Source organism: Gymnodraco acuticeps, unplaced genomic scaffold, assembly GCF_902827175.1.
Source record: "Gymnodraco acuticeps unplaced genomic scaffold, fGymAcu1.1, whole genome shotgun sequence".
NCBI lineage: Eukaryota > Metazoa > Chordata > Actinopteri > Perciformes > Bathydraconidae > Gymnodraco > Gymnodraco acuticeps.
The window spans coordinates 791,969-819,550 of record NW_022992205.1 but is presented as its reverse complement, the minus strand read 5'-3'; the positions used below and the strand labels follow the sequence as shown (position 1 = coordinate 819,550).

General features: G+C 41.3%; 1 protein-coding gene across 1 annotated transcript in view; it reads right to left on the bottom strand.

The window, feature by feature from the left end:
• The window catches only part of arhgef10la (Rho guanine nucleotide exchange factor (GEF) 10-like a), a 175,065-nt gene extending 151,828 nt beyond the window's left edge, over nucleotides 1–23,237 (bottom strand). The window contains 4 exon segments of the mRNA XM_034205647.1: nucleotides 386–525; nucleotides 8,967–8,994; nucleotides 14,794–15,096; nucleotides 22,898–23,237. Of these exon segments, the coding sequence (XP_034061538.1) occupies nucleotides 386–525; nucleotides 8,967–8,994; nucleotides 14,794–15,091 (466 nt within the window). The 5' untranslated portion in view covers nucleotides 15,092–15,096; nucleotides 22,898–23,237.
• Between the last annotated feature and the right edge of the window lie 4,345 nt (nucleotides 23,238–27,582).

Here is a 27,582-nt window from a genome sequence, read left to right as displayed (position 1 = left end):
GTTATGTGTTTGAATGGAGCGCGCACAGATGTATCTATACATAATGTGCATCTGACCTCTCTCACTGTACAGATCAATGATCCATAAGACGACCGCAAGCCTGTAATATGGTGTTCTTGCCACCTTAGATCAAGGTCAAGAGATGCACTGTGCGGTACTCACAACATACTGTTACAAAAATGGATACTACCAGTGCCATTATGGTGGGGTCCACTATGCTGTTTACACAATTCTGGAGGTCCAATTGGTTTCCTTAAAGATCTGAACACTGTAATTCCTAGGTGGAAGGAGCCTGAGTCCCGAGGTGAGCTTGAGAGTAATCTTGAAATGTAACATCTGATCTAGAGTTGCATCACTTCCCTGTCAATATTATTTAGTTCTTTACCTTCACTGGAGCTTTTCTGGATTTCTTCGCCTTGGTCTGCTGAATCAGTCGTCGTCTCCACAGCTGGCGGCACCGCAGAAAGACCAGGGAGCTCCTCTCCCACCAGTGGAGCCGAGGAACAGGGCTCTGCTGCTGAGACCCTGGAAGGCACCCAAATATTAGCACAGTTAAACTAACACTGTGTGCCTCATTACAGGTTTAATATCAGTGAGAGGAAGGGGAGGCTGAGAGGCTGGAGGGGGGGGTCAAAATAGTTTGTTGCTATCCAAGCATGCAAACACACACTCCCTGAAGTCTGACAGAGCACATATGGCTGCTGTCGAACTGTTGTGATAATTGTGGGGAGACTTTTTCGGAAGTGGTCACATTTTCCATATGCAGCTGAGCATTCTGTTATTTTTGAAAGTTAGGAGAAATATGTCAAAAACAAAACAGATTTTAATCGAATTTGGAGGAAGGCAAGAACACAATTGTGGGGGGGGGGAGTGTGTGGGAGAGAAACTTTGGGATTTTAGCCTTTGCAGACCATTTACCTGCACCAAAACCTATAAAACACTGCAGGAAAGGGAGGAGACCAAAAAGCATAGTAGGGCCTCTTTAAACTGAATGTGGGAACAGTTGCTGGTCTACTAATTATAAAGAACTTTTGCGAGGCCACATATAAGGAGAACAAATATAAATCACAACTTAAGTTACTTCCTTTGCCCCTGAACACTGTCAAATCATTACCTGTCATGCCTGCGGCTTACCATAATCACTGCTGGCTTTTTGAATGAGAACATGTCCCTGAACCAGCTATTTAAAAACACACTCTGACATCACTGGGGGAAATCTTGTTGACACAGCTATCACACGGCTTGTGTTGATGCTGCCGGAGAGGGAGAGTCCTCCCCCACATGACTGATAATATGACAGGAAGCAGCGTGTAGGAGCGTCCCATCTACACTAATTAAATCTGTCCCTCTAAACTCCTCAGCAGCAGCAGCAGCAGCTTCTCACAGTGATGGGCAACTTGCAGACAAACAAGACATGCCGGGAAAATAAAAAGCTATTTCGGTAAACCGTACAGTTCTCTAATCCTATCCTATCCTATATTATTCTAAATATAATGTAAATAAAATGATGTATGTATGACCTTAAAATGATCAGAATAAATACAAATATATTGTATTTTTGTGACGGTTTCTTCATTTAAAGAAAAGCTCCAAACATATCCTTTTAGAAAGCTAACTCATGCTCTCTGTTGCATATATTCTCAATGCACTCCGATGCATCTTATACCTTTAATCTAAATTATTTTGTTATATGTCTATTCTATGCTATCTTAAATGTTCTCTTTATGTCTTTTACTGGTACCTGTATTCTATGTGAGATACATTTCCTGTGAGTATTTTAAGAGAGTCTAATGTGAAGCACTTTGAACTTCAATTATTGTATGAAAGGTGCTATAAAAATTAAGCTTATTGTTATTATTAAAGACACATGTAAAATAATGATATTTTTTTTTAAAAAGGAAAAATGTGCACTTATAACATATTAAAATCTTCAATATGTGTTTATTACAATATATACAGTGTATTAAAAAACAGATTATTGCTCACAAAACAAGTTTAGCATTGTTAAACTTGAGTCCAAGTTCTGGTTGTTTTTGCCTGTTTTGCTATAAATGCCCACCACACGCCTGGAGGCAGATGTTGTGACCTGTCAACATATCATATCAGAGCTCCTGATAGCAGACATTTGGTTTTGCGGTGGTGTTAAGCAAAAGAGTTTAGAGTATTACTCTGCTGCATTCTTTATGAGTCTGCATCATTCGTCTCAATCTAAAAGGACAAAACTGATCTCAGCCCACATGAAGACGGCATAAAGACCTATTTGTCAACACGTACCTTGCCATAAACTGATCATTAATACTGTTGTGAGGAAAAATCCAGAACAATAGCGATACACAGCCCGACTGTACGTCAGGTGTGAGGGATGTGAGCTGTGAAGCTATCGATATTGTTGCGCACCCCTTCACAACTTATCTGTGCCTATAAGACACAGTGAGTCATATAGCTCAAGGAGAGAAGTAGGAATCATTTTTCAATGCAAATGACATAGCCTGGGGCAGAGCGCAGCCTACAGCACGAGCAGCCTGAATGCAAATCACAAACTCCCATCTGTTTCCATTCCCTTCAGCTAGTGTGCCGGGGCCGTACCAGCAGCCATTAGCTTCACCTGCTTTGCCCCCTGGTCCCTCTTGAGCGTAGCTGTTCTTTGTAACTGCACACGCAGTGTGCTGACCATACTGATGGAGCTCTATTTGTCCTCAGGTCATACATCTCCTTCATAAACAACTGCCCACTTCTCCCATTGCAGCAACCCCACAATGCACCCTGTGTTACCGGGCAGAGTACATGACAGACTCTAATTAAAAAGCCTTCAAAAGTATTTGGTTTATGGCTTTATTTTATATTTGTATACACGTGTGTTTCAGATTTTACAGTTTTCTTTTTGCTCCCACAGCACATCCAACCGAGTACAACAAGGTGAGGAGGGCTGTGAAAAATAAATGTGATCCGCAAGCTGCATTACATTTTTCCAGACTAAAGTCTAAAAGTATGCAAGGCGGCAAAAGGGCGAAAAGGTGAACTCGGTAAAAAAAGGGATGGGAAAAGTAAAGTTGTACTTTCTTAGGTTCGAGCTCTACACATATACCAGGAGCATGTCAGGTTGTCATGGTTCCTTTTGTGTAAATGTTCTCATTTGCTGAGGTCCCATGCCATGTGTTTAATGAAAGCTATTTGTCAAGGAGTAAAAAGGGAAGCCAGAAAGTAAATGCTGGCATCAAACGAACATAAAACTCACAGGAGAAAATGCTGCCTTGAGCTTAATAGCTGTAACGAGCTGATGTGCTGTCATTGCAATGTTAAGAAAAAAATACATATTTCTGCAATAACAATCCCAAAGTAATTTTAGGCAATATTATTCTAAAACTGCTGACAGATATGGTGGATGTGCTGACAGTCTTAACACCTTGATGGTGGAAAGTGCTATTGATAGCTATTCTTTAAAAAGGCACACTATTGACTAAACCAAAGTGGAAATGTGCACTCAGCACAAATACCCAGGCAGGAGAAATTGCCAAGACCTCGCTGTGACTCTAGCGCATACTCACACATATGCACGGTGTAGACACACATTAACACCCTCACACCTGTGTGCACAAATAAAAGGCCTCCCTTTCAGCACAGGAAAGCCCACAGGAATCCAAACTCTTTGGAGTCCATAATGAGTAGAGGTTTTTCTGAAAAACACTTCCTACAGCTGGAGCAGAGGTGGGAGGCCTCACTAAAAATGTAAAGCCCCTATGGCTTCACCATGCAGACCATCATCATGTTTTTTTAAGTTTGATAGAATATCCAATAAAAGAAGCAATGAAAGTATGGGTATATGTAGTGTGTAATGGACTTTAGTATGGTTAACACTAGAACGGCACAATTCATTGAAATCTTAAAATATGGACCAGTGCAATATCCAAATTGCAGTGTTTGCAATATTTGGAAAAGGCTGTGAAAATATCATTCTGAATTGAGTAATTTGGTGGTGCAGAAAAGACATGCCTAAAATTGTATTCCACAGATTCAAAGAGGGCATATTCTGCTCCTTTTCAGGTTCATATTTGGATTTTGTGTCTCTACTGTGACATGTTGCTTTAATGTTCAAAAGCTCTTTATTTTCTCATACTGCCTGTGCTGCAGCACCTCTTTTCACCCTTTGTCTGAAACCAGAGCCCAGTCTGCTCTGATTGGTTAGCTCTGTTGTGATTGATAAACCGCTCAGAGACCCTTAGCCATAATGTGATACGGTAGTGTTACATAGTGACGTCATTATGTTAGGGAAGTAAACAAATGACTCCAATGGAGGCATTTCAGGCACTCCACTGCCTTTGCAGACTTTACATACATATCAACTTACAGTATAAAACAATTTACAGGAAAGGGAAAACACAGCCCATAATAGGTCCTCTTTATATAAAATATATGTTTTTTTTCAAATCCTCGCTTTAATATATTTGTAATAATAACGTGAGTAATGATATATAAATCTTAATTTGCTTAGATTTGCAAATCCAATCACAATTGCAAGAGCATAAAATTAATCAGTTATTTTTTCCAAATTGTGCAGCCCTAGTTAACACTATCTGGTGGTTCTGGCATTTGCTCCCGGTATGAAGGTAGTATAAGATTTACAGTGAGAAAACTGTATTTCAGTTTTATATTGATTATAAAAATTCCAATTTCTTAAGGCATTAAACGCCTGTCTTTCCGATAGAAAGCCTCGGGTCAAGAAAGGTAAAGTATCCAATGGAAAACTGATTCTGTCCATCAGCTCCAGGGCTGCTGATCTGTAGGTGACTTTGACTGCCACCCTCCAACTGGAGGCAGGCATGCAGGCAACAGACAGTTGCTTTAGAGGAATCAATAAACTATCACATTATCATTTACTGTGCCCAGGCCTTGAAGCAAAATCTCTTCTTGATTGTATGAAAGGTGCTGTCTGAGTGCACCAGGGTAAGGTTCATTTCATTCATAAATATTTTCCACCAGAACTTTATATTGATGATTTCAATACACATTACAAATAATAAAGCCGTTATTGTCTTTTGGAGGTTGATGTTTCCATATCTTATGGTAGGAACTCTGATTCTTAAATTCCACAAGTTTAGGATGTGTTTCCACCAAATCAACAGTGGGTGAAGTATACAACACAAAACATAATAACAGAAATGTGAAATGTGCCTATGCAGTTTGTAAAAGTTTTATATGCTAAAATTCTTAGAGTTGTCTCCTTTTAAAGGCTCTGCACACCCACATATGTGTGGGAATCTGTCTGTCCTCTGCTCAAGTTTAAGGTAGGTGTACCTGTGCTAGGAAGTATGTATTTTAACTATAAGACACAGAGAAAGTGCAATTAGTCCCACATTAACTCGTGCAGCTACACTAAAGCCAAGTAGGGTTAGGGTTAGTGATACACGCCCACTTTGTCATGAGAAGAGCTGTAATCAGCCAACCTGTTCCGCAGGGCTTTTTAATTAAAGCCACAACCTTATAAGAAGGAAGATGAATGGAATTTAAAGAGGCCCTGTTATACTTTTGGGGGTTTATTTTTCCTGTAGTGTGTTATATAGGTTGTTGTGCATGTAAATGGTCTGTATGGCTAAAATCCCAGTGTTCCCTCCAACGGGATTTTCTCTCTAATAACACACTCCCCCCTGCCTGAAACGCATCTATTGTAGTCCTTTGTTTACTTCCGCAACACAATGGCATCACTACTCAACGTTCGCACTTCTATTGCGCCAGAGATGGAGTACTCGAGTCCTGGACTCGGACTTGAGTGCCGATTTTCGGGACTCGTGACTCGACTCGGACTTGCGCACTGATTGACGCGACTCGGACTTGGACTCGTGAATTCTCGCGCATGATGACTTGGACTCGGACTCGTGAATTTTTCCCCACACGATGACTTGGACTCGACTTGTACATTGACGCTCCGACTTGGACTCGGACTCGAGCAAGTTTTCTCTGGAGTCTGATGTCCTCTATCCTGGCATGTGCACCTGTGAGGCGAGTTCACGTACCCACTATTCCAGTCTAAAGATGTCTAGAGACACACCCCGCATCGTGCTGTATGCTTTCACACATTCTGCTTCCACATTGGAAAAGAGCAGCGCGAAATGCTCGTTATGTGGAAACAATATTGAAGAGAAGGCTCCGTAACACATTAGGCCTACTCTTACCCCCAAAACACACCAGGAGCGTCTGCGCCGCGTTACGTTGCGGCTGCGCCACGCTGCGACCTCCTCCTGCGACAACACACACCAGACGCGTTTCAAAACGTTGCGGAAGCGGAGCGTCGTGTGTGCAGCCTCGCAGTTGTTGTTGATTTTGGAATATTTCCTGGACATTTGTACTTCTACAAGTAAGTAGGCTATGTAGTTAAATGGTTTATGTTTGTGTCTGTTTAAATCGTGTTTATTGTTGTTATTTCCTATGTTGTTGTGTTGTAGACTACAGACACAGTTAATAATAATTGTAATATTCCAGTTATAAACGACATGAATCAAAGATGTGTTGCTGTATTTTAGTGGTAACAAAATATGCATTCATCATCATAATTATTCTATATATATATATCATTTACAGTGCCTGTAAACCGGAGGAGAACGCTGGCATGTATTCTCCTACTTGAAAGACTACGGGGGGATGGGGGGAGGAGTTTACCTTACGGCTGGGCCGCGGAAAAAATAGGATTCATCCTCATTTTAGAGAAGCGCTGCGCCGAGCCGCTTCTGGGACGCGTCTGAGCCGTAACACGGCGCGTGTGGTGTAATAGCACCCATTGACTAGAGTGGCCGCATACTTACGACCGCCGCGGCGCGGCCGTAACGCGACGCAGACGCTCCTGGTGTGTTTTGGGGGTCAGGATCGAGTTCAAACATATAGGCTGTCTTGAACACTATCATCAGAGTAATGTGATCTAATCAATAAATACAGATTCAGCCGATAACACGAAAGCACATGGCTACTTAGCATGCAGAATGACGTCATTTTGCATGCTAAGTAGCCATGTGCTTTCTGGGGCTAAATATTTATCAGTAAACCGATTTAACTGGTAAAAGTTCCTTCAAAATAAGAGTCCCGATCTTATTACTATAAAAATAAAAGGGCAAAACGAAAACTTTACCATGGGAAAATATTGGCATACAAATATAATCACTTCTCTAAAAGGTAACTCATTTTAAATATAGTTTATTTATATATAATAATAATAATATTAGTAATAAGCTTTATATTTGTATAGCACCTATTACAAGAATTGTAGCCAAACTCGCTTCACAGCAGTTCAATAGACAGATTAGTATAACATGACAGGATAAAAGCAATGTAGAGGAGCAGCTACATTTCAACCCATATATCCACGAAGATTAATACATGAAGACTTGTGACTCGGACTTGGACTCGGACTCGAACACAGGTAATGATGACTCGGACTCGACTCGGACACTCCTTGGGTGACTCGGACTTGGACTCGACTACGACTCTCCCTTGGTGACTCAGACTTGGACTCGGACTCGAAGAGAGGTGACTCGAGAGTGACTTGGACTCGTGAATTGGTGACTTGACTACAACACTGGCTTGCGCTCCAACACATTGTATGTGATAGGCTAAGGGGCCTGACATCTCTAAGCAGTTGACCAATCATTACAGAGCGCGCCAGATAACCAATCAGAGTAGACATTGGCTCTGGTTTCAGACAGAGGGTAGCAAGAGGTGCTGCAGCACAGGCAGTATGAGAAAAATAAAGATATTTGAAACATGAAATTGTTTAAACATGTCACAGTAGATGCACGACGTAGAATGCTTTTCAAATAAAAAAAAAAAGCTGAAACACGTTTTTCCCCCAATTGATATTCCACGCATTGTAAAGCATAAATCCCATTTACTTTTTTTCAAGGCAGATATTTATTTTTCACAGCAGGTAACGCACAGGTGCAATTAATAACATTAATTAAGGCTGCATATAACATGGGCGTCCCTGTTTATAATTCCTGGTATTGAAAACACTTGCTACTGTAACAGGAAAGGCCTAAAGGGACATTTACGTTAATTAAGCCAGCTAGTGTTTATTAATTAACTCTGTCTTTTTCCTGCATGAAAATTCAAAATACTACCATGAAGAAGATCTATTACTGCTGAAGGAAAATGTCATTATTAATTGCTTTGAGCATCACAAATTATTTTCCATTTACCATTCGGACAGCAGCAGAAATTGTAGAGATGACTATATTAAACTTAAAGCGGACCTATCATGCAAAATGCACTTTGTGATGTCTTTTATACATAAATATGTGTCCCCGGTGCGTTGGGGAACTCACGCAGCATCAGAAAATAAAACCCTCTCTTTTCCTCCGTACCCAAATCTTTTAAAAACGGGGCTACAACGAGCGGATACAGATTCCATCCGAGCTGACAGCCCGGAATAGTGGGCGGTGACGCTCCGCCTACATGGGCAACGCTCCACCTGCAAACGGACCGCAATCGTTATCAAAAAGGTATTCCGTCCACAGGCACCAGAAACGTGTCCGTTCACACGAGACCGCTCCACATACCGATATGGAAATATTGACACATTTTCTTTTTTGTCAATGCGTGACTGACTTTTTAAATTAAATCCATCTGACACTGCATGATATGGTATAAGCCATGCTCATCATATTATACCACATGCATCATCATGAATAAGGCAATCATGTGATTTCCCTCTAGGATTGTATCAGTATCATCACTCCATTCCTGACATTAGCACTTGTCACTTCGGGTGTGACACGCCATCTGGCATCTAGATGTTGTTCAAATGGATACAGCGTAACATCACAGTATCTCATACCCACTGTTGCGTGTTCTGATTGAGTGTAAGCGTGACATTATCTCAGACATAATGACAAAACGCTGATGCAGTTTGATGTTGAGTTTACTTTCTACACCGCCTTTTAGTAATTTTCCCCACACTGTAATGAGAGTCAAAGGCAACTTACCGGCTGGGTGACTCTTTGACTGGAACATCTGTCAAAATGAAGAAAATAGCAACCATGAGACAAACTATTCCAAATCAAAGGAAGAAGATACTGGAAAATACAACTTTGTCAGCATTTAAAAAGACAGCGTGAACGACTATGACTTTGAAATATTATCACTTTGTCTGTAACTTCTTGTACACAGTAGAGCTTCTCAAAACCTTAAAAAGATACTGTCAAAAACAAAATCACGCTTGCTCACATGGAGAACACCAAGAGATAATTTAGTAGATTGTGTGGGGTTGTCACAACAATGAGTTTGCATGGTTGTTTTGTAACAGAAGAAGTGCATTAAAGGAAAAGAAATGTCATGATCAATTTCCTTCCCACCATATGATGTGTTGGAGGGGGATCTGAATTTATAACAGCTCTCATTATTAGACCTCCACTACACACCATTATAATCTCCCAGAATTCCCCTTTGCATCACCACAGTCCACTTAACAGATTACTGCACATATACTTAGTTAAAAAGCTTTTTAATTAAGCATGAATCGCTCCACTTTGTCCAACAGAACTTCCCCAAGACCGAAATCTCTTTATCTGGCCGTGTAATTACAAGGGTCTGTTTGGCAACGTTAGCCAGGTAGTAAATATATCATACTTATATCTACATATCTCCATCCAATTAAAGGAAAGTTAACTCAGCTGTGTCTGCCTGAGGCATTAATTAAATGCTGTTAAAAAGAGATTAACAAGCTGAAGTCACTCACACAGTGTGTGGCTGTGGAGAACTGATCGTCAACTAAATAAGAAACATACAATTTAGCTTATCAAAGGCAGATTATTGCACAGTGACTAAGTGAAAAGTGGTTCAGTGGTATGCCCCGCAGCAGTTTGATGACAGTGAACATGTTGAGAGGATAGAACCCAGCATGGGGATTTTGGTTATAGTACAGCAGTTTAACTACTATCCGTGTCTCTACAGTAATAAAATGGTTGAGGTTATGTTAATTTGATGCTAAACTGTCAAAGTCTACACCCATCAGCAGTGGTGGAAAATTATTTGTTGGGAGTACAGTATATTCCAGTATGTGATTGTACTGTACTTTTATTCAGATTGCTGGCATCCAGTTTTGCCCAATTTGCCAGATAGGGCCCTTTATAAACAGTTTATGGATAGGACAAAGGAACTGTTACACCTTTATGAACAATAAAAATACAATGTATTCTGTTCTAAAATTAGACTACTTTACACTTTAACTCCACTACACTTCAAATATATTATTGTAGGCTACTCATTACTCCACATTTGCATTTATTTATCAACTTTTGTTACTGTTTTACTGACTTATATATTCAAATGTAAATCCAAAACTAACAGCTTAAAATGTGACTCATTGTATAAAACACTCAAATACTCCCAATACCCTAAGGGTGAACTAATCAGTAACGTTCAAAATAACAAAAATGGTCTATGAAAATATATAACAGTGTATAAGAACATGTTTTAAACAAATAATACCGTTATGCATCATCGGTCTGCTAGGCAGAAACGTTGCTGAGTGACGGTAACTAGTTATTTTTGTGTGATGTCTTACCGGGATAGTACTGATGGAGATGTTGACATTTCTACTTCTGGTAGTCGCTGTATTTTCTTGGCTGGCTACTAACACGGTGCCAACATTCAAGTTAGTTATTTCTTCATTAGTTCTGCTCAGATATAGACGGTGTTTCCTTTGTTTGCATTGCGCTAAATGGAGTTAGCTTTATCGAGGCTAAATTAGCCGTGAACTGTTAGCTTAAATACATCCAAACCACTAGCTGCTGCTAGTTAACTCTTCACCTATATATACAGTCTATGCTCTTCACACACCCTTGTTGTTGATGAACCAATGGGACAAACCTACCGGTATTTTGTAAAAGGCAACGCATTTACCTTGTACCCTCCATACAGTCTATGGTACCCTCCATGGGCTTTTTCTTTCTTTTTCTGCTCCTTAGAGTCCCTATTGGTTTAATACACCTTTAATTTTAAACCTGATGATTTATGACGGTTTTTTTTGCAAGTACCGAGCTCAATGAAATAAACAGTGGAACATTTATATTTTCCCCAACAGTCCCAATGTGCACATTAGAAGAATAGACTGATCAATATCTGCTGTTTTGAAGGAATAAGTATTTACTAATTGGTTACCCTGCTCATCAAAAAATGCACTTTGGTGCTAATTAGCTAGGCCTGGGTTGCGTTCCAATAGTCCATTTAGCTTAGGAACCTTCCTAACCGAGTGAAATGACCCGGAAATCCCTCAGTGGCAGCCATGATAAGTGCCGTTCCAATTCTCTAAATGAAAGGAAAGGAGGTTTCAAACTTCCTTTAACCTCCTTTAGCTTAGGAACCACTGGACCTCCCTTGACGAAAGGAGAGGAGAAAATACTGCCCCACAATGCATTGCAGCCACAGCATTTGCCGTCACACAACAGTCAACAAACGATTTACATTGAACAAAAATATAAACGCAACACTTTTGTTTTTGCTCCCATTTTTCATGAGATGAACTCAAAGATCTAAAACATTTTCTATATACACAAAATAACCATTTCTCTCAAATATTGTTCACAAATCTGAAAAAATCTGTGATAGTGAGCACTTCTCCTTTGCCGAGACAATCCATCCCACCTCACAGGTGTGGCATATCAAGATGCTGATTAGACAGCATGATTATTGCACAGGTGTGCCTTAGGCTGGCCACAATAAAAGGCCACTCTGAAACGTGCAGTTTTGCTTTGTTGGGGGGGTCTGGGGGGGTCCGAAATCCAGTCAGTATCTGGTGTGAGGGGTAGGATTAGGGTTAGGGGTAGGGTTAGGGTTAGGGTTAGGGTAATGTTGTGAATTGAGTGGCCCATGGTGGTGGTGGGGTTATGGTATGGGCAGGCGTATGTTATGGATGACGAACACAGGCCACTCAATTCACAACATTACCCTAACCCTAACCCTACCCCTAACCCTAATCCTACCACACTTTTACTTTTTATAAGGACGCGGCCGTTTCATCTAGATGAAAAAACACTTAAAATCACTTAAATATTATTTGTTATATGGATATATGCGTGCTCAACATTCTGAATGTTATAAAAATGTTAATAGATATTCTTAATTTTTGCATTTAAAAAATGGCCTGTTGAAAATCAATAAACGTCATTGACCCTAATACAAATTATCCCAATACGTATTATTGTATGAACTAAAGATCTTAAAATCAATACAAATGTATTTATTCTAAACGTTAGTCCTTAACATCTATCAGTGTGTATATCACCATTCAAACATCTTTTAAAAGTTGAACAAACCCCACACAGCTCAGTAAAGACTGTGAAATGTTGACTTTATTTGATCATTTCAGTAAAAACTACGATCATATTTCTCTTTTTGATTATAATACTGATAAACGTTCAAAACAAAGCACTTTGGCAACTTACCACATACGTTTTAAAATGCTTAATAAGCACCGTAACTTTCATGATATCATTTCTCGTCATAATCGGTTGTTTCCGACTGTTGTGTGACGGCAAATGCGGCAGCTGCAAGGCATTGTGGGGCAGCATTTTCTCCTCTCCTTTCGGTTAGGGAGGTCCAGTGGTTCCTAAGCTAAAGGAGGTTAAAAAGGAAGTTTGAAACCTCCTTTCCTATCATCTAGAATTCGAACGGCACTTATCATGGCTGCCACTGAGGGACTTCCGGGTCATTTCACTCTGTGAGGAAGGTTCCTAAACTAAATGGACTATTCGACTTCAGCCTAGTTTCCCCACAGCAGCAGACGCACATTTATGACGTCCGCTGGCGCATCATAAACACGTCGGATAGTGAAAGTGCAGTCGGATTCTCTAAAGTACCGGGGCCCATTACAATAGTCCATTTAGCTTAGGAACCTTCCTAACGGAGTGAAATGACCCGGAAGTACGTCACTGGCAGCCATGATAAGTGCCGTTCCAATTCTCCAAATGAAAGGAAAGGAGGTTTCAAACTTCCTTTATAACCTCCTTTAGCTTAGGAACCACTGGACCTCCCTTACCGACAGGAGAGGAGAAAATGCTGCCCCACAATGCATTGCAGCCGGAGCATTTGCCGTCACTCAACAGTTGTTCACGGACACAAACGATAATGGGAGAAATTATATCATGAAAGTTACGGTGCTTATTACGCATTTTAAAACGTATGTGGTAAGTTGCCAAAGTGCTTTGTTCTGAACGTTCATCAGTATTATAATCAAAAAGAGAAATATGAACGTTAGTTTTTACTGAAATTATCAAATAAAGTCAACATTTCACTGAGCTGTGTGGGGGTTGTTCAACTTTTAAAAGATGTTTGAATGGTGATATACACAGTGATAGGTGTTAAGGACTAACGTTTATAATAAATACATTTGTATTGATTTTAAGATCTTTTCATAGTTCATACAATCATACGTATTGGGATCATTTGTATTAATGTGGACCGGAGGGAGAGGGTGACGAGCATAAGTTTCACTTTCCTTTTTTATTTCAATTCCAACTTTGGTCATGAAGAATATGTTTCTCTGTTGTCCACGTTCATAAAGCATAAAGCAACAGCATCAGAGCACGGTGCAGAGTCTCTAGATGAGTTTACAGTAGTCCCTCGTTCTTATTAAACATCCATGTTGTAGTCCGCTGTATAGAAAACTGTAGTTTCCATAGTTTCCCCACAGCAGCAGACGCACATTCATGACGTCCGCTGGCGCATCATAAACACGTCGGATAGTGAAAGTGCATTCGGATTCTCTAAAGTACCGCGGTCTCTTCTCCTAAATCCTTTTGAATTCTCCTATCCACTATCCCTTAACCCCGTGACGTTTCACTCAGAGGTCAAGGGATAGACGATAGGGATAGACGCTAGGAGCTGATTTTTGGATTATCCGACCACAACCCTGGTTTTGTTTTAGGGAAGTACTGAATAGAGTGGCAAAGTCCCTCCCCTTCCGGTGGACCTCCATGGGACCTTATTTTGGAAAAATTATGTATTGAAGTCAATGGAGAGAGAAAGATTATCTTTCGATCCCGTTTGAATTGTGCAATGAATTACACATATGATGTTTGTCAATTTAAAAGATAATTTTGCAAGTCAAAAAAATAAAAATGTGTCTTAAAACTGTGAAGTAACACATTTGTTTGTGTGATGCGCTCAATGAACTACATCTCTGGTCTTACATACGTCACCAACACCAAGATGGCCATCACGTTAGCACATTTCACCTCTTTCTTTCAGAATGAAGCGAAAAGTGTTAAAGGAGGTGAAACTCACTACAAGTCTGGCCATGTTGAGAACTGTGCATTCACAAAAGGGGAGTTAGTCGGTTCCGTAAGAGCAATCATGCAGGACCGGCTTTACAAGGTTTCGGTGAGTAACACGAGTGTAATGTGTAACGTTAATGTACGCGACTCTGGGATTTGTAGTCTTTCTAGTTGTGTATTTTTCATAGTCTTATTTCAACAGTTTTACGACAAACTGTGACTTTTTTGACATGGAAATGATTTTTTAAGATTGACAAACATATGTGTAATTTGTGGCACAATTCAAGCGGGATCGAAAGATACGTTTTCTCTCTCCATTGACTTCAATGCATTATTTTTCAGAAATAAGGTCCCATGGGGCGGAAGTAGATGGGCGTGACTTTGCCACTCTATTGAAATGCATGTTATTGGTATCAGGTAAAGAATCTAAATTGGTTACATCAAGTACTGCCTATTAGTGCACATTTATCATTTTTAGATTGTTCTAAAAAACAAATCCAGTCGTATAATATGTACATTAATCGTGCAAATGTGTTACCTGCAGTAGAATTTGAATCTACATCCTTGGTGAGGATCTCCTCCTGTCCAGCAGGAGGCGACGTTATAGGAAGTTGTGTGCAGTCTGTGCTTGTTAGTGATGAACTTCCTGTTGTTTCACTGTCCTCCTTTTTTGATGACTGGACTGATCCAACAGAGTCAGAGGGGATGCCCTTACTGTCCCCCTGAGGTTTCTCCTCATCCCCACTGTCCTCAAATGAAAACCCTTCCCCTTGCTCTTCATCTTCGTCCTCTTCCTTCTCCTTTGGCGGTTGCTGTTGAGGCATCACTGTCGACATGCTCCCTAAAAAAAGAGACAAAATTCAAGTTATAAGTTTGTTCCAAAATGAGTTGAAATGAGACTTGTCATTAAATGATTGATACCAAATAATCAAAACAAGTTTTAGTATAAAATAAGTCAGGGTTACTTAAGGTTTTTTAATGACACAATGATAGCACTTAATCTCTATAATAATAATTTAAAATAGGATTTATTCTTTCTTCCGGGATTTGCAAGCTTTTAAATATGTCTATTCTAAAAATCAGAAGCACAGAAAAAAGATTCCATTCATATTATCATAAGCAGTCTTTTCTTTGCAAGTGATAACACGCTGCACTTAATATGAACTCAGGTCTTATTGCTTGAGCCTTAATCTGCTATTTCCAGAGTACCGACACTCAAAATGTTGTTTTAACTTCCACCGCTATATGGAATTATTTGAATAATGGCACACAAAAATAAAGGTAAGCAGGGAAGGATTGGAATGTTCTCTGGAATGTATAAACATAGCAACGCTGCTTAAACAAAACATGTCGAACACTTTTAGATACAAATCAGTGTTGTGGTAAATGACACTGCAATGAACTCTTAACCTTGCAGCTGGTTTACAACAAAAGGTTTGACAGTAATTGTCAGACTTGTGTTCAGCCATGCATAAAAAAACATAAATGTTGCTTTCTTTTTAAACTGTTTGACTATATAAATCCATACAACTGAGTGATCAGCACTTAGATCTAGATAACATGCACAGAGAGAGTTCAATCTTAGCTCTATAAAAATGACATATGGCCATTAGAAAACTGTTAAACTGCCAAACATAAAAGTCTGACGAGGCTTAGTGGCAGATTAATTAAGATACACACACATACTGATGTAAAGTGCTCCAACAATACAGACCTTCATTATCTAAGAGGCTAATTACATCTAGTCGTATCAATCGAAACAGGTCTGACAGCAGACAAAACTTTAGGAAAAAATTCAACAAATATAAAAAACACAAGCAGTCATACTGTATTTGCAAACACATCATGTTTTGTGATTTGAAACCCATGGTACTTCCTCAACAAAAAGCCGGCCATGTAAATTGTCAGCCGCAGTCATGTAAATGAATGAGAATTGTTTTTAGCATATTTTCAAAATAAAATGGACATCTTCCCTGACGCACCAGCTCTCAAGGAATGAAATTGCTGCAAACAGAAATTGTTTTTTTATTACACAAAGTGGGGATTTTCTCTGACGTACCCGTTCTGTGCATGTTGGTGTACCGCTCAATGAACCCAGCATCTGCTTTGCATTTTGATTAGCATTGAACTGCTTCCAATGCTGGAACATTCTTGGGCCTGATGGGGCAGTTTGTCGGGCTCCTGGGGGAATGACAGCATGGAGCGGAGGCGGCTGAAACTGGGCCGGGCTATACAATTCATGGTGTTTAACCTGGACACATGGGCTGTTATGCTGTCAGTTACAGCTCTCATTATCTTTTACTACTGCTTTTTGACAGCTGAATGTAGGCATGATGTGTGTTAGCACTGTGGTTCAGTAGCAGTGATGCCTTTGAAATCTTAATGAGCATATGTGTTGAAGAAGGCTTTAAATGACCTAGAAAAATAAAAGCAAGGGTTGTTGCATTCTTTAGGAATCTGTTCTCTGCGTGTTAACGATATGCCCAGCAGCCTTTGGACCAAGCCTCCTCCTCTTGTAACACACACACAGTTTTTCCAGTCGGCCTACACATCGGTCAAATAAACAATGACTCTTTTGTGGAGGGAAAAACTTATGCTCAGCCTTAGAAAGAATTGTTTCTACATTCGTCACTGCAGCACTGATTAGCTCACAGGTCATTGCTGTGTAGGCTATAGTATGCCTCACTATACTTGTTGTGAACAGTAACTAAGTATAATCACTCTACTTTCGTGCAAGTTTCAGGTATTTTACTGCAGTATTCCCATTTCCTTTTATACTTCCACTCTCACACAAGTACAATAGAAATCATGTGCTTTTCACTTTTTACATGATTGCTTAAGTTACTTTGAAGATTCTGATTTATCATACAAAATATGTATATCATTTATCATGTATTATTATAGGTTAAGATAACTTAGACGAACTATTAATCCCTTGAATGAGTCATAAGCTCCATCTTAAAGAGGACCTATTTGGCTTTTGGTGGGGTATCTTTTCCTGTTGTGTGTTATAGGTTTTGGTCCACAAATGGTCTGTAAATAGTCAAATTAAAAACCCAAAGTACCGTAAAGAGGGATTTCTCTGGATGTTTTTCTGAAATTGGCCATTTTTAATTTGGAGTACTTTTTATTCTTTAAGTATGATTTGGTGCTTTACGTTTATGCATATATTAAAGAAACATTTTAAATGCAGGACTTCTACTATCAAAAAGTATTTTTACACATTGATTTGATTACTAGAACTTGAACAGAAAAAATGGTGTCCCTTTTGAATCAACATTATAGAAACCAAACCACCAGAATGTCTTGCCACTGCTCTTCTACAGATGAAAGACATGCTAACTAAGTTAGCATTCTTCATTGTTCACTGGAGTGAAAGTGAGCATAAGACCGCCGCGATATCTCGGAACTATAATTCATATTTTCCACATTATGACGATCAACAAGACAGCTGGTGCCTTGAATAAAAGTTCAGCTTGATAACACACACACACAAAACTGGAAGCCTAAAAGTTTTTCACTTCAAAAAATAACCCTCCGCAGAATCAAGATGACAGGTATTCTGAGAAACTTTCTTTGAAGGGAGGCAATTGGACAAGCCATCAAACACTCTCCAGCTTAGAAAAATAAAGAGCCCCGGGAGTGGAGCTTTGTGAAAGCTATTCTTAAGGGAAAATGAGATACATCACGGAATAGAGATGAAACTGACTCCTACACACCCTGTCCCTGACCTACTTAGAGCTCGGAAACTCTCCCGCTGTTCACCAAATGTGCTAATGAGTAGAGGGGTGTTGTCTACGACTAAAGGAAAGTGAGGTTGTGTGTGTACACTTTCATTTGAGATCCGTGGTACATAGGCTTAGAAAATCCTGATTAAAACTTCAACGTCTTGTTGAAATTTAGCAGTTTTGGGATTTTCATATTCAGTGTTGTTTTTTATTGTAATTTAGTCAAGGATTTTTACATTTAAATTGCGCAATCCTTGATTACTGAGTTGGATCTTGTGTGTACTTGGCACATTATTTAGGTTGCCTCATTTCTTCTGCGCTCCCTTTTGTACTGTACTTCACTTTACAAAGCAGAACAGATATGTAATCTGCTTTAAAAAATGAAATTTAAGGACAAAAAACTGTTTCTGCTTTCTAAGCATTCAGTAAGGACTTTGCTGATCTTCTGGGCCGCATATTTAGTTCTAGCCACTGATTTAGAGAATGCTATGTTTGACCAAGTGCAGACAAACCTCACATCCATTGGTCAGTGTCAGTCGGGTATATCAATACACAATGGCAGAGAGCAGCAGCTGGTGACGACTGAATAAACAGCATTGGAAAATCTAACAGAAAGTCACTGAGCCCACTGCTACTTTTGCCTTAACAACAAACGGCATACAAACACTCAGCAGACAATGAGAGAGCAGCGGACCGTTGACAACAACAAACAGTGCCAGGCGGAGACGTTTCTGCCTCCTGCGCTGCTTGTTTCTTCAGCTTTCCCTAAGGACTTCCTATCAAGAGATACCAATGTGACGTGGCCAATTTTGGAACTGCAAACAGCTCCTGGAGAACAGTATACTTCTCAGGCTGTCAAAAGGCATCCCAACGGGAGGGAGGTTGTTCATTTCATGGATTCGCCTTAACATTGCCCTTCCAAAAACGGTTTCATGAAATACAGAAGAACACATTCTATTGAATTATTCATCATGTTTTCAATATTTTACATTTCTGAACACTGCGTGCCAAAGGCAATGTGGAATATGATGTTCCACTGTAAACACAACAGGTTAGAAGGTTAACCATGAATATTTAAGATACCGTCCCCCAGGTTTTAGGTTATTTGGCCACAGTTAAGACATTCAGGAACATGTTATTCATTCATATTCATATGCCCTCTGCTGTGGGCAGCAGCTCCAGTAGTGTCAGTCCTCAACAGCAGAGATGTGCTGATGGTGTTGCAGCCATTACTCAAAGACACAGAGGACTCATGTGTGCTTTATTGAATAAACACTGAACAGAGATAAGAATGTCCTGAATGTTTTAACCTGACAATGCTTTGGTTTATCCAGAGAAATACTTATGGCACACCATTTTTCATGTTGTATCTTCCGAGGCTGGACTGGGTGGTTGATCAATACCAACAATGTAACAAATACATTTCTCTCAGTTGTTATGGATAACAAAACCCAATCTCACTCAGTCTCTACCATTCTCCCACCTAATTTGTTTTCAACCATTGTGAGACACCATCATCTTTTTACAGAAAATGGTAAATGGACTGCATTTATATAGAGCTACTCCAATCTTTACGACCCCTCAAAGCACTTTTATATAAACAATTCAGTATTTACCCATTCACACTCATTCATACAAGGTGCCACCTGCTCAGAAAGACTAACATTCACACACACTAACACACCAGTGGCGATGCCAGCGGGAGCAACTCGGGGTTATGTATCTTACACAAATACACATGGACATGTTGACTGCAAGGGCTGGGAATCAAACCGCCGACCTTCAAAAAGATGACCACTCCACCTCACAGCCACAGTATGTTATTGTTTATAAAGGTAGTCATTAACTAGCTAGCTTAGGAATACAGCACTAGCTGAAGGCTGAGACAGAAACTCATGTAGCAAAGGCTAAATGTATTACGTGCCGCAACTGCTCCTGGCACATGGAGTCGTTTTTTAAGTCGTAATTTATGGTTTCTTGATTGGTGTGTTGTTTGTCAACTCCCTATTTCCATGTAAAACAAGTACAGCCATCAAAGTAATTTTTTACTTTTCCAGTAACTCTCCAATGTCTCCAACATATTTTACGTGATAGGCTTAGGGGCGGGACATATCTAAGCAGTTGACCAATCACATTAGAGCAGGCCAGCTAACCAATCAGAGCAGACTGGGCTCTGGTTTCAGACAGAGGGTGAAAAGAGGTGCTGCAGCACAGGCAGTATGAGAAAAATAAAGAGCTTTTGAACATTAAAGCACGTAAACATGTCACAGTAGAAGCACCAAATACAAATGTGAACCTGAACATTAGTATGATAGGCCCCCTTTAAATTGCATTTCAATACATTTTGGGGACCCACAAGAGTTAAACTGTTATCAGGAATAGAACAACTAAACGCAAAAGAGGTCACGATATCTTGGCTTTGATTCCTAGAGTGGGTACAGTTAAAAAATACAATCCATCCTTCTGGTGTTGTTGTATTATTGTGAGGGTAGTGCAGAGGGTGACTGGAGAGGTGAAATGGATATGCTGTTATTCAAAAAAGAAATGGAAGTTAGTTATTGTAATTGGCCCTCTGTTTTGGCCCTCTTATTAGCATGCTCAGCAGTATAATAAAAAAGACCTGATGCGTGAAAAATATTACTCAATTGATGAGTCATTTCTAAGTAAAAGAGAAGTGATGCCTAAAGTTTTTTATCTAGTGTGACTAACATTTAGAAGTCACACAGAAACATACTCTTTAATCTTAACCCTGTATTGATGACCTGGCCTGTGAATCATCAAGTTTCAGTGTCCAAGTAATCCGGATATTTGTGTGTGCATTCAGATCGCAAAGTCTGAAATAAGTTGATGCAGATAGCATTGTTTGTGTGCACAGTGTCATACTTCAAAACCCTGCTCTGATGTAACAAACAGTTCAAACACTCCCTGTCTGGTACATGCCCACCACGCCTTTCAATCTCCACCCTATAGGTTCCAACCCCAAGATGACATGTCAGCGAGGATGTTTCCCAGAGAATCTCAGACCTGCCACAGCTTGCCACAGAAGAACTCCTATGAACGCTAAATGATCCCCATAAAACATGAAGTTAGCTTTTATATGTAGAGTCACTTTCTACTACAGCACACAGATCATGCTTTGTTTTGCTTATCGGTTCTTTTCATAAATGGTAAACTGACGTTTCACATTTTGCATCCATTTTTATAGACAGCTTCACTTCCAAAGTCCAGAGTTTGCACATATCCAATACCTTTACACATTAAAAGATTTGATTACCCGAAAGAAAGTCACTTTTGAGTTATTAGTTTTAGTTTGTGTGATGATCCTGTATGGTAGATTTGCCATGTCTATAGCCCTTTGAAGTAGTACAGAGTAAGACATGTGTCCAAATTGAGTTATGTTTCTGATTCAACGGCAAAGCTCCAATCTTAGAGATATTAGCTACCTCCTCAACCAAATTCAGCCTGATCCTGGACAACAGTATCACCACTAGTATAGCAATGCCGTGAAACGAAACGACAGCAGTTATTTGAACTACCCTTGAGCAGATCTAAAATGTCGGATTAAATCAGTCTCTCGATTTTGGCTGGTTTTTGCCTTTAGCATCAAGCATTGTGTTTGTCTGATTTTAGCCATCATACAGCATTAGGCAGCAAGGCATGCTTTCACTATCATCAATGTGAGAGAAAATGAGCTCCAATCTTATTAGATATCATCTATGAAAATATGCTTCTGAATCAAAGTGTTCAGTCACAATTCAGGAAGTCTCATGAAAGGCATTTAATATTGGCTAACTACCAACAATTAAAGCAATCATGATTCATATTAAAGATAGGAGCTTCAGATTATTCTTCAAATTAGAGTAGTTATGTTGCTTTGGCCTGAAGGTTTATCGGAAGACCTTAGCTTAGAGGATATTAAGTCCTGTTTGGTTGACAACAAAATACTGAAGGTAGGCCTCAATTTACAAACATCCCTGACTTCCTTCTGTTGGGTAATCTGACATTCCCATGGGAATGCAGTCAGTGTGTCACACAGTGCACCTGTAAACATATGGCAGGCGTGACACCACTATCAAATGACCGATTGTGTTTTGAGCACCAAGGCCTCATGTACATATCAATGCATTAGTACAAGTTCATGGGCGAGTGTGTGCCAAAAGAGGAAGAGTTCCCATTGATAGTGAAGTCTTTGTGGTAGCAGGCCATGCATGCATGGATTGTTAATGTGTGTTGGAAGTGCTAGACTGTGACTAAGAAGAAAAAAATCTGATACAGTGAGTCCATGGAGTTACTACTTGGACATCCGGCAAGTGAGGCAGAAACAGTGCCCTAGCTTAAAATGCAAATGAGTTGGTCAGAGGTCTCCTAGTCCCCCTCACCCCCGTCTCCCCTCTGTTGCAGAGTATAGAGGCAGCATGAAATCCATCCTGGGAGGGGCTATTGTACTCCGGGAAGTAACCGTCAAACTGGAATGGTTAAGGACGGGCCAGAGGATCTCTTTTTATAGCCTGAGGCTGTGGGAGAGTTGTGCAGTGCTGCAGAAAAACAGCCGGCCAGAGGTGTGGGTCTGGGATGAGCCGGCAATCTCCCGCTCATCCTTCCTGGTGTCTGTCTCAGGAACAGCTGCTATCATAACAAGGCCTCACGCTCTGTAGCTCTGCCGGCTTGGGTTTAATCGTCCATGATGGTGTGTACTCAACAAAAAAAGGCCACACGGCTACTATGTCGTTCCCATCCTCTCCTCCTCCACCGGCTGAGACAGAGAGGCACAAACCAGCAACACCCACCCCCCAACTCCACTCCATCAATGGACAAAGCTGCTGTCTCTGCAACATGCTAACCAGGCTGAGAGAGAGGAGGGAGAGAGACAGAATGGAGGAAGCAAAGTGTTTAAAGGATAACATGATATCTCACCTCCTTGCCTTCAATAGTGTGTCCTCCGAGAAGCTTCAGGTCTCCCTGGTGGCCCTTTAATCCTGGTTACCTCCCATAAACTCTCAGTTTTTACCACACTACCGGCTCCAGTGCACTCATCCCTCTGGTGTTCTGCGGGGGCTGCAAGGGGCTGAAACAGATTGGATTCTCCTGTGCTGTTTACTTTCCCACAACTTCTCCCTGCTCCGTGTGCACACTAGCAGCTCTCTATGAGGTAACCCTCTTTGCTCCCTCCCTTATCCCTCTGTGTGCTTGAGTTCCTCCCTCTATCTCCCCTCTCTGTCCCTCTCTTTTTTAGATGGGTCTCTTCCCCCCACACAACCCCTCCAGTCTCATTCTGTCCTTTCTTTTGCTTTTCTCCCTCCTCCCACTCCCCAGACCCCTGCTGCTGCCCAGACAGCAGCACAAAGCAGGGTGAGGGCTCTCAAACACAAGCAGCCAATGGCAGAGCAGCAGAGTCAAGCATGTAGCCAATGAGAAGCTTAGGGGATGTGTGTTGACCAATGAGGGGAGTTTTTCAGTAGAAGTGGGCCGGACAGAAGGAATTAGGGGCAATGCTGTCTGAGCACTTCCGTGTCGGACTGAAGTTGTCTGTTCACATGGTACCGGAGTCCGCTGCGGACTGTCTTATCATTGGCTGAGATTTAAAAAGAAAAAGGAGGTAAGGGGATTTAAAGGGAACATCCGAATGAATTGGAGTAATACATGCAGTGTATTTGTTAACATTTACAAAGGTAAAATGACACATTGCTCAATAAAAAATGTATATCAAGAATATAAACACTGATTGTTTTTAGGGTTTGTTGACAATGTGAGTTGCATTCAAATTAAAATAGTAATAGCAGAACTAGAGTTGTATAATTATAATTTCCCTTAAAGGTCCCATGTCATGCTTTTCCGGTTATTACCCGTCCCCTTGTGTTATGTAGGTTTTTAAGCATGTAAACGGTTTGCAGTCACAAACCCTCAAAGTGCACCCTGTAGCGAGTAAAACTCTAACATTACATTATTACATTACATTACATTGCATTTAGCTGACGCTTTTGTCCAAAGCGACTTACAATAAGTACATTCGACCAGGAAGACACAACCTTGAAGAAAACAGAATCATATAAGTATATCAGGTTTCATAGAGCCAAACATTTCAAGTGCTACTCAACTGGCTTTAGGTAATCCAGTCCTTTATTGGTATAAAAGTGCTTCGTTAATCGTTCTAACGCTCGAAGTGGAGTCGAAAGAGATGAGTTTTCAGTTTCCGCCGGAAGATGTGCAAGCTATCTGCCGTCCTGATGTCAATGGGGAGCTCATTCCACCATCTTGGAGCCAGGATAGCAAACCCACGTGTTTTCGCCGATGGGAACTTGGGTCCCCCTCGCAGCGAGGGCGCAACGAGTCGTTTGGCTGATGCAGAGCGTAGTGCACGCGCTGGGGTGTACGGTTTAACCATGTCCTGGATGTAGGAAGGGCCAGATCCATTCGCAGCACGGTAAGCAAGTACCAGTGTCTTGAAGTGGATTCTAGCAGTTACCGGAAGCCAGTGAAGGGAGCGGAGGAGCGGAGTGGTGTGGGAGAATTTAGGAAGGTTGAAAACCAGACGAGCCGCTGCATTCTGGATGAGCTGCAGAGGTCGGATGGCACATGCAGGTAGACCAGCCAGGAGGGAGTTGCAGTAGTCTAGGCGTGAGATGACGAGAGCCTGGACCAGAACCTGAGTCGCTTTCTGAGTCAGCTGGGGACGTATCTTCCTGATGTTGTAAAGCGTGTATCTGCAGCAGCGGGTTGTAGCAGCGATGTTTGCAGTGAAGGACAGGTTGTTATCTAGGGTCACACCCAGATTCCTTGCAGTCTGAGTCGGGGAAACAACTGAGGTGCCGATGTTGATTGTCAGGTCAAGAGTTGGACAATCTTTTCCCGGGAGGAAGAGCAGCTCAGTCTTGTCAAGGTTGAGCTTGAGGTGGTGAGCAGACATCCACTGAGAGATGTCAGCTAGACAAGCAGAGATGCGTGCGACGACCTGGGTCTCTGAGCGGGGAAAGGACAGAATTAATTGGGTGTCGTCAGCGTAGCAGTGGTAAGAAAAACCATGCGGGCTAATGACTGATCCGAGCGAGTTTGTGTACAAGGAGAAGAGGAGGGGACCAAGAACAGAGCCCTGAGGGACCCCCGTAGTTAATTGACAAGGGTCGGACTCAGACCCTCTCCAAGTCACCCTGTAGGTACGGTCTTTCAGGTATGAGGTGAGGAGGGAAAGTGCAGAGCCAGAAACTCCAAGTTTTTGGAGAGTGCGAAGGAGGATCTGATGATTCACCGTGTCGAATGCAGCAGACAGGTCCAACAGGATGATGACAGAGGAGAGGGATGCAGTTTTGGCAGTGTGCAGTTCCTCCGTGACAGCAATGAGAGCAGTTTCTGTGGAGTGACCTGCCTTGAAACCAGACTGGTGCGGATCCAGAAGGTTGTTCTGATTGAGATAACAGGAGAGTTGTTTAAAGACAGCGCGTTCAAGTGATTTAGACAGGAACGGGAGGAGAGAGACAGGCCTGTAGTTTATAACATCAGACGGGTTGAGAGTGGGTTTCTTTAGGAGAGGGTTTACTCTTGCCTCCTTGAGACTGTTTGGAAAGTGACCAGAAGTTAGAGAAGTGTTGATGAAATGGGTGAGAAACGGTAGAATATCAGGAGCGATAGTCTGAAGGAGGTTTGAAGGGATAGGGTCCAGAGGACAGGTGGTAGGGCGGGCAGAGGTAATGAGGGTAAGAACCTCACTTGGAGAGAGAGGGGAAAAGGAGCTAACACAGATAAGACCTGTCTATGCTGCCCCAGAACGCCTTGTTGGAGATTTCTCTTTTTCCATTGTTTTCTTCCTGGGTACAGTGACGTGCCCATACCCAAATGGACCCATTGGTCCAAATGGACCAATCCGTGGAGCTCCTCACACACACACACTCTCTCAGCGGCTAAACTGTGACGCGCTGGGGGGAGGGGGTAGCTAGTGGAGCCTCGCAGCGGCCAAAATGTGGTGCACTTACACTGTAGATAGGTGCGCCGCGTTTGGGGGGTGGGGGAATGGACGAGACAGCGTCCATTTGCGATGTCTCGCAGATCCCACGCAGCAAGCAGGAAAAGAAACCAGCTCACGCTGTCCGCTCCTCGCAGCAGCGAGCCGCGCAACGTCCCACCAACACGGCACCCAGACCCCACGCAGCATTCTCATCTGTTTGTCATTACTGGTGTCATTTTCTGGTTGCTAACAAACGCCATTGTAACACATCATCACTGATGTTCCGCTGTTACGGTGGTGGACTCATCAGAACAGAGTGGGTGAGCTGACCAATCAGAGCACAGTGGAATCACAGGGGGGGGGGGGGGGGGGGGGCAGGAGCTCCAACAAGCCGTTTAGGACAGAGAGTGAATACACATTTATCCAGAGATGCTGTATGAGAAACCAATGTGAGAGGAATATTGCATAATATGAATCTATTCTAGTAGACCTCAACAATGGAATTATGATCAGTAGAAATGGCCATGACATGGGACCTTTAAATGTCAATAACCCTAAATGATTTGCACATATTTTACTCACACTTCCTAACCTAAAACCTACATTTACATTTGAGAAAACTGCAACTACTTCTGGAATTGATATAGTATACTATCTTTATATATTTTTAAGTAGTAGATTGGTCTAGAGCATTCTAACCTATTCTATATAGTGAATTATGTGATATTGTTTCGTCCCCAATAAGGTCTAGGGGAACTGGGGACAGTAACACACAACAACCAATAACGAGAGAGTCATAGTGAACATTAAGACATGTATTTATTCTGTTCACAAAAATAACGCCAACAAATATTCTTTAATTGAGGAGAAGAAGGAGACTAAGCAGATTGTGCCAAACAAAATTAACAAATATAACAAAACAATGCTCTAAATCTATCCTTTGAAACCAAAACTCCAAAAAAAAACCTCACTATCTGAACTACTAAAAATGAGACAAAGCAAAACAAAGGGGTGGCAACAATCCACTAACCTAGTGTGTCTAACAGATGTTACCTAGGTGATGAGATGTAGGGTACCCCAAACTTGCCTAACTCCTCCACCTCCCACCACACACACACATTCAACAATGCTCGGAAAACAAGATCCACAGTAGAATCAGCAACTAACAAACAATCAGCAGCAGGCCCAGGTTTTAGAGGAAGGCTTCCTGGGTGCCTCTTTTATGACTAGCCCTGGCTGCTGATAGGCCAGCTGAGGGTGGCGGGATCCAATCAGCCGTCTGTCTCAGGTGCCCAGGCAGGTACTGACCAGCTGCTGATTAGCTGCAATGAAAAAAACAGAGAGCAAGAGGAGGGGAAAAACAACACAACATGTACAGCCTGGCGCATAAAATATACTTTATAGATATGTATCTATTTTCTATTGTATTTGTTTTGTTTTCAATATGGGCAATGCCTTGTTAACATGCTGCTGTGACAAAACAATTTCCCATTTGGGAGATAAAGTATATCTAATTGAATCTTATTTAATCAGGAAGTATTTTGAGGTACACACACACACCTAGATTATAAAATGACTGAGAAGGCATGGAAGACGGGAACCAGTGTGCATGCACTTATTCAACATCTACATGAAGTATTATCAAATAGTATTACGCTGCACT